Consider the following 17,331-nt stretch of genomic DNA (forward strand, 5'->3'; position numbering starts at 1 on the left):
GCTGAGACACCGGGGCTGCCCCAACCAAAGGAAAGTTTTAAGAAGCTTCTGATCTGGTGCATTTTATAATTCACGCGTACACTGTGAATATATTTTCTGAATTGTTTCTATCATGGCATAGAGAAGTTTGCGCATTAATAATGATATGTTTGTAGGGCCCTAGACATTCAGTCCCCAGTGTGACCGATTCCACATACTTTTGGGGATGGTTGGCTGGAGGCAGATGTAAATAATCAGGAGTTATGACTGAATTTTTGTTTGTTTGGTATAAGGAAGATAACTGGCCAGATTTATACCAGAAGAATTAGAACAGTAACACCCTTATTGTAATCTACTTAATAGGTTTTTTATACTATATAAAAATAACATAAATGTAACACAAAGCAACATTTCTTGATTAAAAATATAGATCGACAGAAAGCTCTTGTATATATGTTTTTAGATTGCACTTTTAGAAAGAGACTAGCAAATTAAATTCATGTGATTGAAGTGCAAAGAAGACAAAGAAAAACGAAGGAATTTTTATTTGCCCCCAGTTAAGAAAGTAGTAGTACCAGTATGAAGGTGTGGGAAAAAGATGGTGTGATGATAATCCAATATGCCCTGATTTACTTATGAGATTTTCCTAATTTATATAAAGTACAGATTACTTAACTCAGAGTTTAAGATGCTATTAAAATTCCTTTGAGATGGAACACCTGGGTGGCTCAGTTGGTTGAGTTTCCAACTCTTGATTTTGGCTTATGTCATGATCTCAGGGTCATGTGATTGAGTTCCACATCGGGCTCTGTGCTCAGCCTGGAGTCTTTTTGAGGTTCTCTCTCTCTCCCTCTGCCGCTACCCCTGCTTGCTCTCTTTCTCTCTCTCACAAATAAATAAATCTTTTAGAATGAATGAATGGATGAATAAACAAATTTGCTTTGAAATATTTGCATTAAAATTTGCATTTTTCGTGTGCATGCCAGTGAAGTATTACAAATTATAGTTTGCAGAATTTGTATGAATAAAGTGCCCAGAGCTTAAAATTGAATACTTTTTCTTCAGAGTTGCTTAGAGCAGTGAATAATGTCATTAACAATAAAACAAAAAGAAGTGTGATTAGATGGTATGGTTTTTAAATAAATAAGTGAAAACAAACAGATAGTTACACAAAATTTTAATGAGTAAATTATATATGTGAATTTATTCTGCATCTGTGTGCATTTTTTCTGACCCTTATATGTTATATATAGTTGTTTGTAAGTTTGTACAGATTCTTGGTTTACATGAAATCCTTTAACTATTTTAAAGCCCTATTTAGTGGTAATATTTTATTTCATAGAAACCCATAAAGTGGTTGTGATTTAACCATTTTAATGATTGGTCTAATGAAAATTTTACGTAAATGCCATAATAGTGTTAGTAATAGAAACTTTAATGTTTTTTAATTTAGGAGACATCAAACAGGAGCCAGGAATGTATCGGGAAGGACCCACATACCAGCGGCGGGGATCACTTCAACTCTGGCAGTTTTTGGTAGCTCTTCTGGATGACCCTTCAAATTCTCATTTCATTGCGTGGACTGGGCGAGGCATGGAATTTAAACTGATTGAGCCTGAAGAGGTGTGTCTAATAGATTTTCATTAGGAAAATCAGATATATTATAATATAAAGAAACATATTGATTAATGTGCCAAAATGTATTTTTTAAATTTTATTTTATTTTTTTATTTATTTATTTTTTTAAAGATTTTATTTATGTATTCATGAGAGACAAAGAGAGAGAGGCAGAGACACAGGCAGAGGGAGAAGCAGGCCCCATGCAAGGACCCCGACGTGGGACTTGATCCTGGGACTCCAGGGTCATGCCTAGAGTGGAAGGCAGGCACTAAACAGCTGAGCCACCCAGGGATCCCCTATTTTTTTTTAATTTTAAAACTCTAGGGAAACCTTCTGAATGAGAAGTTGGGCAAAGGAAAAGTATGTCTACATTTAAAATAAGCAATAAATATGTTGCACGATTTTTCCAGTTAAATGACATCCTACAGGATTGATGTTGTAGAAAACCAGCTAGACTTGGTTTTAGACTTGATTCAAGAATATGATTCTTGGGAAGTCTCTAAAAGAATATCTAAATTGTGGATGTTTGATATTCTTGGAAGAAGAGAGGGTTTGTCTGTTGACAGCTAGTTTTGCACATGAAGGAATTGTTCTTGAGAAAGTTATTATTTGGATAATCTTGATTTTGTCAAGGGATTAGAGAGGAATATTTAGAGACCAAAGTCATGCACAAGAGGAGGTGGGGGAGAAATTGCTGTGGGATAAAGGCACACAAAGGCCACAGTAGACAATTCTCAGTCAGGAAGTGTTTCTTAGGAAATGCCAACCTAATAATAACACTGTTTCTCTTTGATTTTTGGTAACATCTTTTCAAGTCAGTTGGGCTGTTTACACTCCATTGGAGGGTAAGGAGAGAGTATCGCCATATTAACTAAGAAATTACCAGAATGAGATAATTCTAGAGAGAGAGAGAATATGGATAAATGGAACACACTTTCAACTAACTATTCACCTGGCTTACTGCTGCCTTCTCCCCACCCCTATGCATGTACAAATGGAGTTTTCCTGAAGATCTTCTCAGTTCAATTTTTATTCTCCCCAGGTCTAGCTTGAGGCTTAATACTACTACCATTATTACAGCATAACCCACTAATATCATTTTGGACCTCTATAGAAAGGTGACTTTTACGTAAAATGTTTGTATCTTACTAAAGGTGCTTTCTCGGCTACTGTTAAAATTGACTTTAGTTTACATTAGCCAAGAAAGCAATGGACAACTTTCAATTAGCATGCCTATAATGGCTCATATTGGCTGTAGGGTCTAAATGCCTCAGAAACATGTAAAATTTAGTAAGATATCCAGCTAATTTTGAACCCAAAGTGATTAGTTTCGATTAGTATAGACTGGACATCTACAATCTAGGCTAATAGGACTTTACATCTTCAATTTTCTGCCCTCTGAAACCGTGTATTCATGCATAATCAGATGACATGTCCTCATTTGATAGCCAGAAAATAAGTTACTTTCCTTATTTAAGAGATTCTCTGATTCAAATTTGTATTAAAAGAAGTTTGAAATAAGAGGAGCTGGTTAGCATAATTATGTCTACTTCAGATGACATGAATACACTAGTAGTCTAGAGGGATTAGCTTTGTATCTCCATTGCCCTCCACCAAACACACAGAGGGCTCAGTATCAGACTTTGAAAATATCCATTATCTAGTATGAGCTAAGTGTTTGGGTGTTTGAATTTCATAGTGTGTCTAAGGCTTAATTTGGCTCTCAAAGGAAATTCATTTTTATGTAGATGTACTTAAATGATGTAAGTGAAAGACCCATAAAAATGTGAAGCACTAACAAATGGAGTCTAGAAACACTTAATGTAAAGTAACTTGAAAGCCCTTTAACATGATGGGAGTGTGTGTTCCTCACCTCATCAAACATGTTAATAATCGCTGCAAGAGGTGGTTCATCCTAGACCTGAGTATATCCAACAGCAATTTCTATTAGTTCTTTCCTCTACCTAGGACTAAAATAAAGTGAGCAGAAACAGAACTTTTTTCCTGCCATATTATTTGTTAAGGTGGAAAAATTTCTGAATTATGTTGGTAATTACTGATCTCTGAAGAATAAAGTTCTTACGTACATCATTAAGGTTTTTATTTAGCAATTGTTGACTTCATTTTAATCATGAATAAGAAGACTTGAACAGATGACCATTAACTTCTATCAGATTCTAAATTTCAGTGATTTTTAATTGCAAGAAAGACACAGTTACATCTGTTCAATACAATAAACATTTAGATACCTTTTCTGCAGTAGACTCATGACTTCTAAAAAGGCCAAGTAATTCAGAGGCAGTAGACCATTTCCAAACAGTAACTGACTCAATGATAGTTGTTCAGTAAGTACTAAGTCTCCTATGGCTTTTGTTCAAAATAAAACATGTTTCTAATGCCGCATTGCTCACTGTTGTAGTCGCTCCCATTAGACAATGGCTGTACCATTTACATTTATTTTTTGGAAAGCATTTGTGAAATCCCTTTAGCCTCTGTGGCCCATGGTCACCCTCCTTCTTGAACCACACAGTAGCTCCTTGAGTGTCTGTGTCAATACAGCTCCTGAAAGGTGCCTCTGAAGCCATCCTTGTAGGAAATACTCATTGGTTCATTTCTTTCTAGTTCATTTTGCATTTTAAAATGATATTGAGGAAGCCTGTTGTCTTGTGCTGATGATCTGCTCAGTGTGCTTGAGTAACTCAAGCAAGCACATGTTATTTAACAGCTCTCTTTTTGAGATATTTGAGATAATGAGATGTTATTTTCAAATTAATCATGGATCCGAGGGAATTGTCTCAGAGAACAGTTGTTCACATAGTACAACATCTCTAGGACCCAGTGAAGTCTTTCAAAGATATTCAAAGTTGTTGAGCTACATGAGTTACTAGGAAGTCTGATAACCAGGACCTAGTTATGGTTTCCAGGTTTACTGTTGGGTATTCAAACATGATTTTTAAAAATAAATTAATATTTGAGCTATTATATTTTCCTTCTAATTCATTTGACAATATGAGTGATTTTTTTCAAAGACCTTCTTCATTTATTTGAGAGAGAGCATGAATGACGGTAGGAGCAGAGGAAGAGGACAAACAGACTTTTGCTAACCACAGAGCCTACTGTGGGGCTTGATCCCGAGATCCTGAGATCATGACCTCAGCTGAAATCAAGAGTCTGACCCTGTTGACTGTGCCACTCCAGCATCCCTAGAGTGATTTTTATAGTTCAGTTGCCTTTTCAGTTTCCTTATTAATAGTCGGAGTTGAAGGAGTATCATAAGGAAGTTACTGAAAGTGTTGCCATCATTGCACCCATTCCATGTTGAGAATGCTGCCTTGGCTTTTAGTGGTGCTGGAGGTAGCAGTGATTGGTGGCTCATACATGAGGGCCGACTGGGCTTTCTGTGTTGGTACGTGGTCTAAGCTATCTAGGAAATTATCTGTATTACCTATTGATTTTAAGTTTCAATCTTTTTTATTTTTATTATTGTGATAATAACATTTAACATGGGATTTGCCCTCTTATCAAATTTTTAAATGTATCATATAGTATTGTTAACGATGGGCATGCTGAGGTAGAGCAGATCTCTAGAATTTACCTTGCATGACCATCCCATAGGCATAGTGGTGTATCCCACTTCCCTTTATGATAAATGTGACATTGAACAAATAAAAACAGCTCGAAGAATATATTTTTTGTTTAAAAATGTCTACTAATACCCACTTGTGCTGAGAATTAACTGGCATCCTAAAAATCAGACTGCTGATGGTATCAAAAAATTATCTTTCTCTCCCTAGAGACTTCCACTGGGTTGTCTCAAAGTTGGTTGCAAGTATTTTACTTCCTATATGCATCCTGGTGAATCACTAGAGGAGAATCATTTATAAATGAAAAGGTAGTCAGAAACTGGTGTTTAATTTAAGGAAATATTAGTAGTTTATTTTTATGTCCCTTCCATGTTTGCGTGCTGTTCAGTTGCCAAGTCTATTAAAGATTTGCTAATGCCCATTGTTAGGTTTTATGGTTTTTTTTTTTTTTAATTTTTTTATTCATGAGAGACAGAGAGGCAGAGACATAGGCAGAAGGAGAAGCAGGCTCCCTGTGGGGAACCTAATGTGGGATCTGAGGACCCTGGGATCATGACGTGAGCCAAAGGCAGATAGATGCTCAACCACTGAGCCACCCAGGTGCCCCACCACCATTGTTAGGTTTTTAAAAGACATTTTATTTAGAAAGTACTGCTTTCATTTCTTATTGCCACCCTCCTATTTCACTATTGCTAAGAACACTTACATTAAAATGAAGTTTATCTTTGGAAAATTCAGATGTACCTGCCATGCTGACTGCTTGGATATGTAATCATGTTCCTGTTACATCACATCTCTCTGCTCTTAAAAAAGTCTACTGATGCAAGTGGCTAAATTACATTGTATCTTCATTCAGGAAATACAAATTAGCAGGGGGAGAAAATAGCAAGGATCAGTATTTTTGAAAGAAAAAAAAACAAACCCTGGGGAAAGGTTATTGCTAATAAAGAGGAGAGGAGACAGAAATGATCTCTCTGAAAAGCATTTTATTTTTAGTATAGGATGTGGCATAGCAGCAACTTGGAATTTCATAGAAATGAAGGAAAACCCTAACCCTATTAGATAACGTCCTCTTGGGGTCACCTAGGTATGCATGACAGCTGCAGTTTCTGCTCAGAGTAATAAAATATGGAAATCAATGAGAACACGTCTCTAACTGGGGTAGCAGAGGCAAAGTCAAAGCTCCACTGTTGGATGTAGCGTTTCAGGCAGCCTAGGGTGGTGGTGAGGTCGGGGATACAGACACATTGCAGAAGGAGGTTTCCTTGAAGAGCTCTGCTTTGCCAGAGAGGTTGCTCCTCCAAGGCCACATTCTCAAAAACTCTGAGATTTTTCACTAAACAACAAAGTGGACATTCTGCTTTAGAAGTTTTTGTTTGTGGACTCATGTACATGGTGACCTTTTCCACTTCCTTTTTATTTTTAGTGTCCAATTACTGTTCTCTAAATGAATGCTTAATTCCTCAGTTCAGTATTGGTTACAGTTTTATTCTGGTGCTGCTTCAGGCAATAAAAATTATTTGCAGTTCAGATTATGAATTTGTATACTGTTTCCTTTGCTACACACACAGTGCCACTTGTTTACTCTTTCATTGAGTATCTAACAGGGTATTTTTTTCTTTAGTTTATCATAACCTCAGAAAACACCTACACAAATCACTAAGCTGTGCTTGATCTATAGGTTTTATCTGAAAAACTATAGAAGGAAACAACAGGCAGTAGATCTCACAATGGGAAACTTGCCTCGTTTTAGTGAATTGCAGCCTGTTCATTCCCATTGTAAACACATCCCCTTATTTCCATTTAATTTTGTATCCAAAACAATAGTGACAAAGAATTCTATTGTGAAGTTTCAGAATGATCACTGCACGCCTGGTTTAAAAGCAAACCAGGACACAGGAAAATTCAGATCATGAGAGCTTTTGCCTCTTTACTTATGTCTTTAATTTGGATGTGTTTTTGGAAGATTTGGAAGTCCTTGATTAATTTACAGATGTTTTAGGAAATATCTCGATAAGGTAATGCTTAACACTACAATGTAATTCTGTTTTGGTGACAGGTGGCCCGGCGTTGGGGCATTCAGAAAAACAGGCCAGCTATGAACTATGATAAACTTAGCCGTTCGCTTCGCTATTATTATGAGAAAGGAATCATGCAAAAGGTGAGCAGCTACAACAGCATTAAAATTCATTGAAATGTTGCACATTAATCTGCATGTCATACTTTAAAAGCCACATATCATCGCATTGCTGAAGCAAGGTTTTCACTCATTTTAACATATGCTTAGCTCTTGGTTTTGGTATGACAAGCCTTTCTATTTATAAATTCATGAGCATTATAGTCCTATGTAATAATGTCATATAGAAACTAGTGGACTTTCTGGAGGTCCCAACTCTACCGTATTTGGTAAAAAAATGTTGTTTCAGTACTAATATTCCCACATATTCCCAGAAGTTTTTGGTAGTCTGCTGTATTCTCCCCAATGACATAATTTTGAAATGCCTTTGTTTATAGATTCTGATACTAACTGAATTCTTACTTTTCCCCTCCGTGTTTTGATGCTTAAAACATTCAGAACATTTCTTGTTCTCCTGAAAAATCTTTTCTTGTTTGAAATCTTGCCCAGTTTTGCTGCTTGACAGCTCAGAAACCTAAACCATTTATTCAAAATCGGTATTTGATATTATTTCATTGGTGAATGAAGTTGAGTTAAATGTATTTTATTTTATTTCAAATGAGCTTCTTTTAATATTTGAAGGTGGCTTTAAAAAGAATAAGATAAAACAAATGAAGTACACGTAGAACAAAATAAAATTTTGAATAAGGTCATGAATACATGAATAAAGATCAAACATTGGATATTTGTTATTATTACATGTTTTAAGCCTTGCATGTGTATTCATTCCAACGTCTAGATTGTGAACTAAGTTTATGATCTATCCATTGTGAACATTACTCTTTTATTGTGCATCCTTTGTTCAGTTGGGGGACACAAACATAGTTATATATTGCAGATTTGGCATATTTTTATACCACTATAGTTATGCCAAGAAAAACTAGACCAGTTGCTACACGAAACATACTAGACTAGAGGGAACAGCATCATTGAGTTTTTAGACCAAAGGAAATCAATGCTCTGGAGTTTGCTGGCTCACAAGTCAGAATGCCCAAAATCTTTGAAAGATAAGTCTCAATTAGTCTCTCCCTTCCTATTTCCCTGAATCTCACCTTCAGGATGTGTAACCGTTTCTTACTTGCTCCCCTGTCTTCTCCACCTCAACACTGGGGTCGTTTTTAATTCCTCCCTTCCTCTCATTCACCTTTCCCATCTGCAGCCAAACCCCTTCAGTGCATCATTCCAGATGCATTCCATTCCTTCCATTTCCCTCACCATCTAGATGCTTCTGGCAGTCAGGTGGGCTGTCACTGTAGGTGCTCACCAGTTTCCCTGGGCAGTGTTGAGGTGCTGTCACAGAAAACACAGTCATGATTTAAGTTTACATGCTGCCTTCTCAAGGAATCAACTTTTTGAACAGATTCCTCTCCTGCTAACTGGTGGTGTTCTTACTTCATGAAGTTGTTGTCATTATTAAATGAAATAAGGTAAAAGAAACTATTTGCAACTATTTATTTATCAGCTAATATAGAATAGCAAAGTGTCTGTATGTGACAGACCTTTTGGGGTATTGCTGCATAATATAAGAAAGCATAGGTTGTTTGATGATGAGACATATAAAATTGAAGTCTACTTGTAACTAGCACAAAAGGAGGGAAGGCTTTTTACAGTTTTTACAGTATGTTTACTCTTCTTCACTTGTTGAGCCATTCTACTTGCTACTGTGTGACACGCTTGTGACTCCCTCATTGCTTCACTGCTATGATTCTATGATTCTCTATAGTATCTTACCTTCTGATTTTTACCTAACATCTGTACCAATCTAATGTTTAAATAAATTCTAACAGAGCCATTCAGAGGAAAATTATGCTATCCTTAAAAAAAAAAAAAATCTATGATGTGGAATTTTATATTTCAGTGTGTAGGGGAAAATGTTTATATGACCACACTTGTTTATAAACTTAACATTATGTATGTATGTGGTGTATGTTAGGGAAAATTAAATGGAAAGATGAGACATTGAAATAAAAATAATCAAATGAATCTAAACATGTAAAAAAACCCTGATTATTTCAGTAGCTCTGAAAGAGATAAAAAATGATGGAGTATGGCTTTTATTTATTTTTTTGAAGATTTTATTTATTTATTTATGAGAGACACAGAGAGAGGCAGAGACATAAGCAGAGGGAGAAGCAGGCTCCATGGAACTCAATCCCAGGACCCCGGGACCATGACCTGAGCCAAAGGCAGACGCTTATCCACCGAGCCACCTAGGTGCCTGGAATATGGCTTTTAGACTATATGTGTACACTTCTATTTCAAAACCTAGGAATTCCCAGGAAAATCTATGCAAATATTTTAACAGTAGTTATTGCTGGATAATATAAGGATAGATCATTATTTTCTTTTGGCTTGATCTGTAATTTTTAATTTTCCTCCAGTTTTTCTGTTACTTCTGATATTTAAAAAGTTAACACCTAATTTGAATATCTAGTCTTTCAAAACACAGTTCAAAAGATACTTCCTTGTTAATTTCTGATTCATCTCTCCTATAAAATTCATGTTTTATCTATCTCAGCATTGCACTTTGGGTATATTTAATGTACAGCATTTTCTAGATTGTAATCATATTCCTAATAATGAAAGACATTATTTCCCATGGTAATTATCAGCCCTTGTTCTAAACTCTGACATTTAACATAGTAGTAGTTCCAAAAATGTTTTTTCATAAGAAAAATAGTAGGAAGCAATGAGTCAAGGCAGACTCCTTAAGAGATTTTATAATCTTGATTGCATGTTGTACATTTAATTCCCCATAGTGATTTTTCAAATCAGTTCTAATTATAACCAATAGCAACAGGTTGGATAAAAAAGCTACCAGTAGCGTAAAGCAAATACCTCTTTCTTTGCAGCTCCAAACAAAACAAAGCAGGTTATTAAATGTTCTAAGATATGCAGGCCATTTATTTTTTTTTTCTCAAATTGGTTTGAATAAAGAAAAAATGGAAAACCAGGATTTCATATCTTGGGTTTGTTTCTGACATTGCCAATTTTTATTTTTACGGCAATTTCACCTCTGTGAACTTAATTTCCTTTTTATAAGGGGCTGAAGTAAGTAAATTTATGCCAACTCTTCTGTTTGTCATGCAATGTACCGGAGAGCTGTCCATCTCAGTTTTACAAAAGGCTTTCCAAAGGGAGCCGTTCCCACCTCTATTTCACAGAACAGGAGGAACTGACGCCCGGTTAAAAACACATCCAAATTCATAAAAACTAAATGCTCACTGTTTTCAAACCTAAGACTATTCAGATTACTTGGATCCTCTAAATTGGTTCCTGTTCCAAGGTAAAAAATCCAGGACAAAAAAATGTTATAAATCTTAAGTCCAGAACAGTAGCAGTCTTTGGTAGTTGATTCTTATTTTCCAAACATATACAGATAGTTTGTGAACCATGAACTTAGCATTCTCCTACATCACAAAGCAGCTAGCAGTGCCTTTTTTTGATACATTAGGAACCCAGAGGCACTGAATAATTTTCACCTTTCTAAAATTACTAATCTCTGCATCTACATGAAGAGTTACCTCAATGTCAATACGAAGAATTGTATTCATACACACACCTACTCCCACCCTCCATCTCCAACCCGCCCCAGTTTTTTGAGAACCTCTGTTTTGTCTATTAATGGGGAAGGAGGGTGCATATTTGTTCCATTCAATTGTTTATAATTTCCTAGAGAAACATTATTCTTCAAAATTTAAGTTTGGGACATGTCATTCCCTACAAATTATGCTACTTCTCCTTTATTTCAGGCAGCTGTCACATTTCTGTTTCTCATTTCCTCCCTATCATTGTATATTTTAAATTCCTTTCACTTTTTTACACCTCTTACTTCAATTTGACACTTTACACACATCCTTAACTTCTGTCTAATGCATCTTGCCTTCATTTTTAAAAGTGATGTACCCAGGATCATGCTGTCCTCTTGATCCATCTTTCATTTAAATAAGGCTATGCATCTTATGGTTTTCGTTTCTTTTTTTTTTTTTTTTTTAGATGGAAATATGCAGTCATTCCCCCCACCCCCCAAATAAAAGAAAAGAAAAAAGAACCAGTTCTTTTTTTGAATCAGTGAGTCACTAGTCTAGTCTTATTAGGAACACAGCACATTTTTCTTTTAAGGAATTTCAGAAATCTAATATTTAGAGGGAAACACTATGTTGTAAAGGTCCAATTATTTAATAAAGATACTACTATCTAAAGCAAAGGAAAAAAATTTCACTGTGAGATGCTTGCATGAAATCATTGATTTTTCTCCCCCCAAATAACAATGTAAGTTTACCTTTATGTTAAAATGAACAAACTGCTAAGCTTTCTAGCTGTGCCTGGAATGAATGTAATTATTACTCAAGGTCAATCATTGCTCAAGGTCTCATTTCCCTCTATTGGACTGAAGTAAGATTTTTTTTTTTTTCTTTTATGGATACCTGCTAACACTTGGTTACTTTCCTTTTGTTATGCATCCTTTCTGGTGTATAACCATGTTTTTGTTCTTTTCTTTCTCTGCTCTTTACCATTTGGGGATGGTCAAGATTGTGGCTCACCTGAGGTTAAGTGACAGATAGCTTTATGTCAGTTTCAGGTGTACAGCATAGGGATTCACTGTTTGCATATATCATGACATAATCACCCCAGGAAGCTAGTTAGTTAACATCCCACACTATACGTAAGGATCGATTTTTCTCTTCTGTGTTTTCATCAGGTGGCCGGAGAGAGATATGTCTACAAATTTGTGTGTGATCCAGAAGCCCTGTTCTCCATGGCCTTTCCAGATAATCAGCGCCCACTGCTGAAGACAGACATGGAACGTCACATCAATGAAGAGGACACAGTGCCTCTGTCTCACTTTGACGAGAGCATGGCCTACATGCCTGAAGGGGGCTGCTGCAACCCCCACCCCTACAATGAAGGCTATGTATATTAATCCAAGTGACAGTCACGCAGGGCCTCCTCGCGCTTCTCCTCTTTTTGCAGGATGCAGAGAATCTCTGAGTTCTCTTCAATCTTTGTTTGATTTTCGTTGTTTGTATTTTATTTTTAAATAATAATACACAAAAAGGGGCTTTCCTGTTGCATTATTCTATGGTCTGCCATGGACTGCGCACTTTATTTGAGGGTGGGTGGGAGTAATCTAAACATTTATTCTGTGTAACAGGAAAATAATGGGTGAATGGGTGGGGGGATATGGGGATTACTTTTTACTTAGGCTTGGGATGGGGTCCTACAGGTTTTAAGTATGATGAAGCTATATCATGTTTATTTGATTTCATAACAACATAAGAAAATGTTCATTTTCTCTGGGTATCTATGGTACAGTTAATTCACATTGTGTAAATATCCACTTGGAGACTATTTGCCTTGGGCATTTTCCCCTGTCATTTCTGAGTCTCTGCAAGGTGTACAAAAAAAATCCACAAAAAACAAAAAACAAACAAAAAAAAAACAACAAAAAAAACCTACTGTAAATGGCAGTTTAATTGTTAGAAATGACTGGTTTTGCACCTGTTGTAAAAAGGTATTTAGAGATCGCATTTGCTGTTATTTGTTTTGTTTTGCTTTCTGTATGACTCACAGAGGATAACCATAAAATGGGTCATTCTCTCTGAAGTTGAGTGATGATCACCATGACTGTAAATGAGGGGCACAGTTTTGGACTCTGGCTCCAAATCGAGTCACAGGCCAGTAGCATCCCATGTACCTGGTGCCACCTTGCTGTCTAGACACACATCATACTCTTGTTTAAATATTTTGAAGCCCGTTTCAGTTAAATAACGATATGTCATGGTCCTTTGAGATCTTCATTTAAATGTTAAATCTGGGATCACAATGAAGCAAAAAATATCTATCTCACTTCCTTCAATACATAAAGAAACATTATTTAATCGATAAGAATTAACTGTACTAAATCACGTATTATGCTGTTCTAGATACAGCAAGCACTCCTTAAGAAAAATATCCAATACACTAAATAGGTACTATAGTAATTTTTAGACATGGTACCCGTTGATATGCATTTAAACCTTTTACTGCTGTGTTATGTTGATAACATATATAAATATTAGATAATGCTAATGCTTCTGCTGCTGTCTTTTCTGTAATATTCTCTTTCATGCTGAATTTACTATGACCATTTATAAGCAATGCAGTTAACTACAGATAGCATTTCAGGACAAAATAGATGACTCAAACCATTTATTGCTTAAAAAATAGCTTATGCCATGCTATGCTATAAGCAGCTTTTATGCACATTGACAAATGAAGAGTAAGCTTCAGCTTGCTAAGGGAAACTGTGGAAACTTTTGTAACTTTTGGTGAAATAGAAAATTATTTACAAACTGTCAAAGAATCTGAGGAAGTTGTTGTATGACATAGTGCTGGCACAGATACTCATCTTGTTTGGGACTCTTGTGTAAATGTGATTGGATTGTTTGAAAGAAGATTTAAAGATTTAAAGTTTCAAAGGGTTTTGTTTTGTTTTTGTTTGGCATTTGGAGAAAATATTGAAAGCAGGATATGTTGTTTCATTCACCTTGGGAAAAAAAAAGTAAGTGGTGTTATAATATCTTTGAATAGCTTGCTAAAACCGTTCAAACAAGAAGCGTGAGTTTTGTTCAATCCATCAATATCCCAGAGGAACAACATTTTTAAGAGTCTATAATGAAATATTAAGAAAAATATCTTAAACACAAAGCCAAAATGAACTTAAAAAAGCATTTCTTAACAAGCACAGGAAAGACTGATGAAAGATGATTGCCTGGCAACCGATTTTCCAACATGGCACACACAGGTCACAGCTTCTGTATCTAAATTGAACAGGTATTGGGAAACTTACATACCATAATCAATACTACTCACATTTAATCCTACAAAAAAAAAAAACGATTTTAATTTCAACATATATATGTAACCTGTGATTTCAATGATTGTTCTGCATATACATTATATATCATTTGGCCCATTTGGGCTAATAATGCCTTAAAAATGAGAACTTTTTCCCCTCACTATGCTCATGTGGCCATTTACAGCACTTAGAATAAAAACAAATTTTAACATATTCAGCTGAAGATTTATTGGAAAGAGAACATATTTGGAGAAATTAAAGGAGAAATGAAAAGTGGGTCTTTAAAATATCTAAATGAAATTGTATTGAGGATTCCTTTTTTTTATTTTCTTCTTTTTCTTTTTTTCTTTTTCTTTTCAAATTTCAAGTTCTAATTTCCCGTTGGGGAGGAATTGGACTATGAGTTATCTTAAGGGATCAAAGGAAGAACTAGTATTAATTATATAATATTTAAGGACAAATTATTTTTCTGCTTAAGGTAGTGAATCACAAAACAAAATAAGTAATTGGCCAACATTAAGGATATTTCCGATACGGAAGGGTTCAAAACATTGCATTATAAACTCTTTTGGGAAATGTATCTAAAGTTTTCTTTTTTTTTTTTTTAAGTTCTGTTTTTATCCTACCTTTTGTTTGCTTGTGTTTTTATTTTCAGATAGATTAATAAATCTGGCAGCTGATTTCTGCAAGATTCTTGTGTTTTGAATTTCTAATTTAATTGGCTACTCATAGAAAATTAATTAAAAATATTTTTTTCTTCAACTTGGTAAAATAAACTAAAAGAAATATCCTCCTAGAGTTTGCTGCCTATTACCCAACAGACTAATTACAACAAAGAATGTTATATCCTAAATAACTAATGAAAAATGATCTTTCTTAAGTTATGCTGAAAAATAAAAATTCACAAAGCTAACAGTGCAGAGCAGTTCTCTCAAATCCTAGAAGGATTTTGGAGGTCATTTATTTGAACCTCCTTTTTACAGATTGTTTTAATTTCTTATAGCTACTATAACAAAGTTAATGGTTTGAAACTACACAAATTTATCCTTTTGTAGCCCTAGAGATCAGAAATCCAAAATGAGTCAAAAGCTATTAAAATCAAAGGGTGTGTATAGGGCTTGTTCCTTTCGAAGGCTCCAGGGGAGAATCTCATTCTAACTTCTTCCACTTTTAGAGGCTGCTGACATTTCTGGCTCCCAGCTCCTGGCTCCTGGCTTCATCACTCCAGTCTCAGTTTCTGTGGTCACATCCCTTTGTCTACTATCTTCCTCTGCCTGTCTCTTCTAAGGACACTTGTGATTGCATTTAGGGTCCACCCAGGATTATCTGTTCATCTCAAGATCTTTAACTTGATGACATCTTTGAAGTTAGTATCATTCACAGGACTGGGCTATGGAGGGGTGTGGGGAGGGTGTGTTATTCATCCTATCATGTAGATGAAGACACTTGTAAAAATACGGATTGATTTACCTATGGGCAAAAAGTCTTATTGATGAAGATAGGATTGGAAGTTATTGAAAAACATTTTTGTTTACCATTGAAATAGTTTTAGTTCACATAAATGGTACTGAAAGCATTCTATTCAAGTTTACCTATTCCACTAAAGCATCTGGTAATCGCATCAAGCTTTTACATGATTTGAATAACCGCTCATGTAAATATTATGTAATGAGAGAAAAAAAAAAGTGTGATAATTACAGAGTAGTAGCTCAGTTAAATCTGTTGTCCAAGCCAGAGTTATATTTTTTAAATAAATTTCTTTTTGTCCTAGTATGAGTTGTTACTATACGATCTCAACATCTGCAAGGGATTACTATTTAGTTCTAAAGTATGAGTCATCTATATGACAAAGACAGAAATCTACTACCCACTGTTAATAGCATTTAACTAGATTTTGGGCGTATCTAAAATAAGCTACTTTGTCTATCTAGCAACACTTTCAGAACTTATAGTGACAAAACATTAGAGGAGAAGGCCATTTGAATGTTTCATACTGGGTATCTTAAAAGAGGAAAAGTAAAACTTAAAAATAAGTGAATGAGCTATTTTCCAGTTGCAGTTTGATGTGAAGATGAGAAAAATAGAGTAGTACAAAAAAAAAAGTTGGTTCAAAATAAGAGAAGGGAATTAAAAAGCCTATTGAGCATATTAAGCAATTGTGATAAGAATTTCATAACAAGATTCCCTAAGATATCACTGTTGGACGGGATCCTGAGGAATTTGGCCTAATACTTAGAACTGAACTGGTACTTTCAGGGCTTGACTATAACTTTTTTTTTTTTTAAAGTAAGACTCATTTAGAAAGATTTATTTATAAAAAAATATGGAAAAATAGAGTTTGAGAGTGGACAGACACCTTTATAGAAGTAATGATTTTAGAATGCTAAATTATATATAGAATAGCTATGGTTCAGGAATTCATATATTGGGTACAGTTTTTTGTTTTTGTTTTTATTTTGCATGTAGACTCCAATATTCTTCCATTCTAAAATGATATTTAATATTTCTATGGAGAAGACATTTTCAATCCACTTGGATGTATTGAAATTATGGTTTGGAAATACATACTATGAAATTTGTGATTATAGCAAATTAAATATGCTCAAAACTTAAATCTGAAATAAAAGCCCAGAAACTGAAAGTATTATTGTGATCACTCTGAATGGTGGCACATCTAAAACTGAGAAATGTTGTCTAAATTTTTGACTTGCTCCTAATCATCTGAATCATTTTAATCATTTAGTTTATGACCAAGGCACTTGAGTAATGTCTTTGCTACCCTTCTACCACTTCCCATGTATTATTCTCTTTCCAGTAACTTAGGTCCCAGGATATCTGATAAATCTTTTTCTAGTTGTAAGCTCTAATTTCTTTTAATATATTATTTCACTTAATCCTTTCAGCAACTATATCGGAAAGAAATTTGTAGAAGGGAGCTACCCAAATTATTTCAGTGACTCCCATGTGCCAGCCAGCAACCATGCATGACATATGCTACTGCCTCTATCACTGATTGGCTTCACTCGAGGAGAAGCTGAGTGAGGCTTGTGGCAAACAAAAACGTCCTTGTGTCAAGATGTCATGTGATCACAGGCAAATTCATAAGCTGTACTTTTTTTCTGTTACTTGGA

At 35.1% G+C, this 17,331-nt stretch overlaps 1 protein-coding gene across 11 annotated transcripts in view; it reads left to right on the plus strand.

Annotated features, from left to right (window-relative positions):
• Nucleotides 1–16,841, plus strand: part of ETV1 (ETS variant transcription factor 1) — a 96,586-nt gene extending 79,745 nt beyond the window's left edge. For all 11 annotated transcript variants that reach the window (XM_077856719.1, XM_077856723.1, XM_077856717.1 and 8 more), the window contains 3 exons: nt 1,433–1,602; nt 7,243–7,344; nt 12,062–16,841. In XM_077856719.1, the coding sequence (XP_077712845.1) occupies nt 1,433–1,602; nt 7,243–7,344; nt 12,062–12,283 (494 nt within the window). In that variant the 3' untranslated portion in view covers nt 12,284–16,841. The remainder of the gene's footprint in view (nt 1–1,432; nt 1,603–7,242; nt 7,345–12,061) is intronic.
• Nucleotides 16,842–17,331: the final 490 nt, after the last annotated feature.

The sequence above is a fragment of the Canis aureus genome, chromosome 18 (genome assembly GCF_053574225.1).
Source record: "Canis aureus isolate CA01 chromosome 18, VMU_Caureus_v.1.0, whole genome shotgun sequence".
In the NCBI taxonomy this organism is placed as follows: Eukaryota; Metazoa; Chordata; class Mammalia; order Carnivora; family Canidae; genus Canis; species Canis aureus.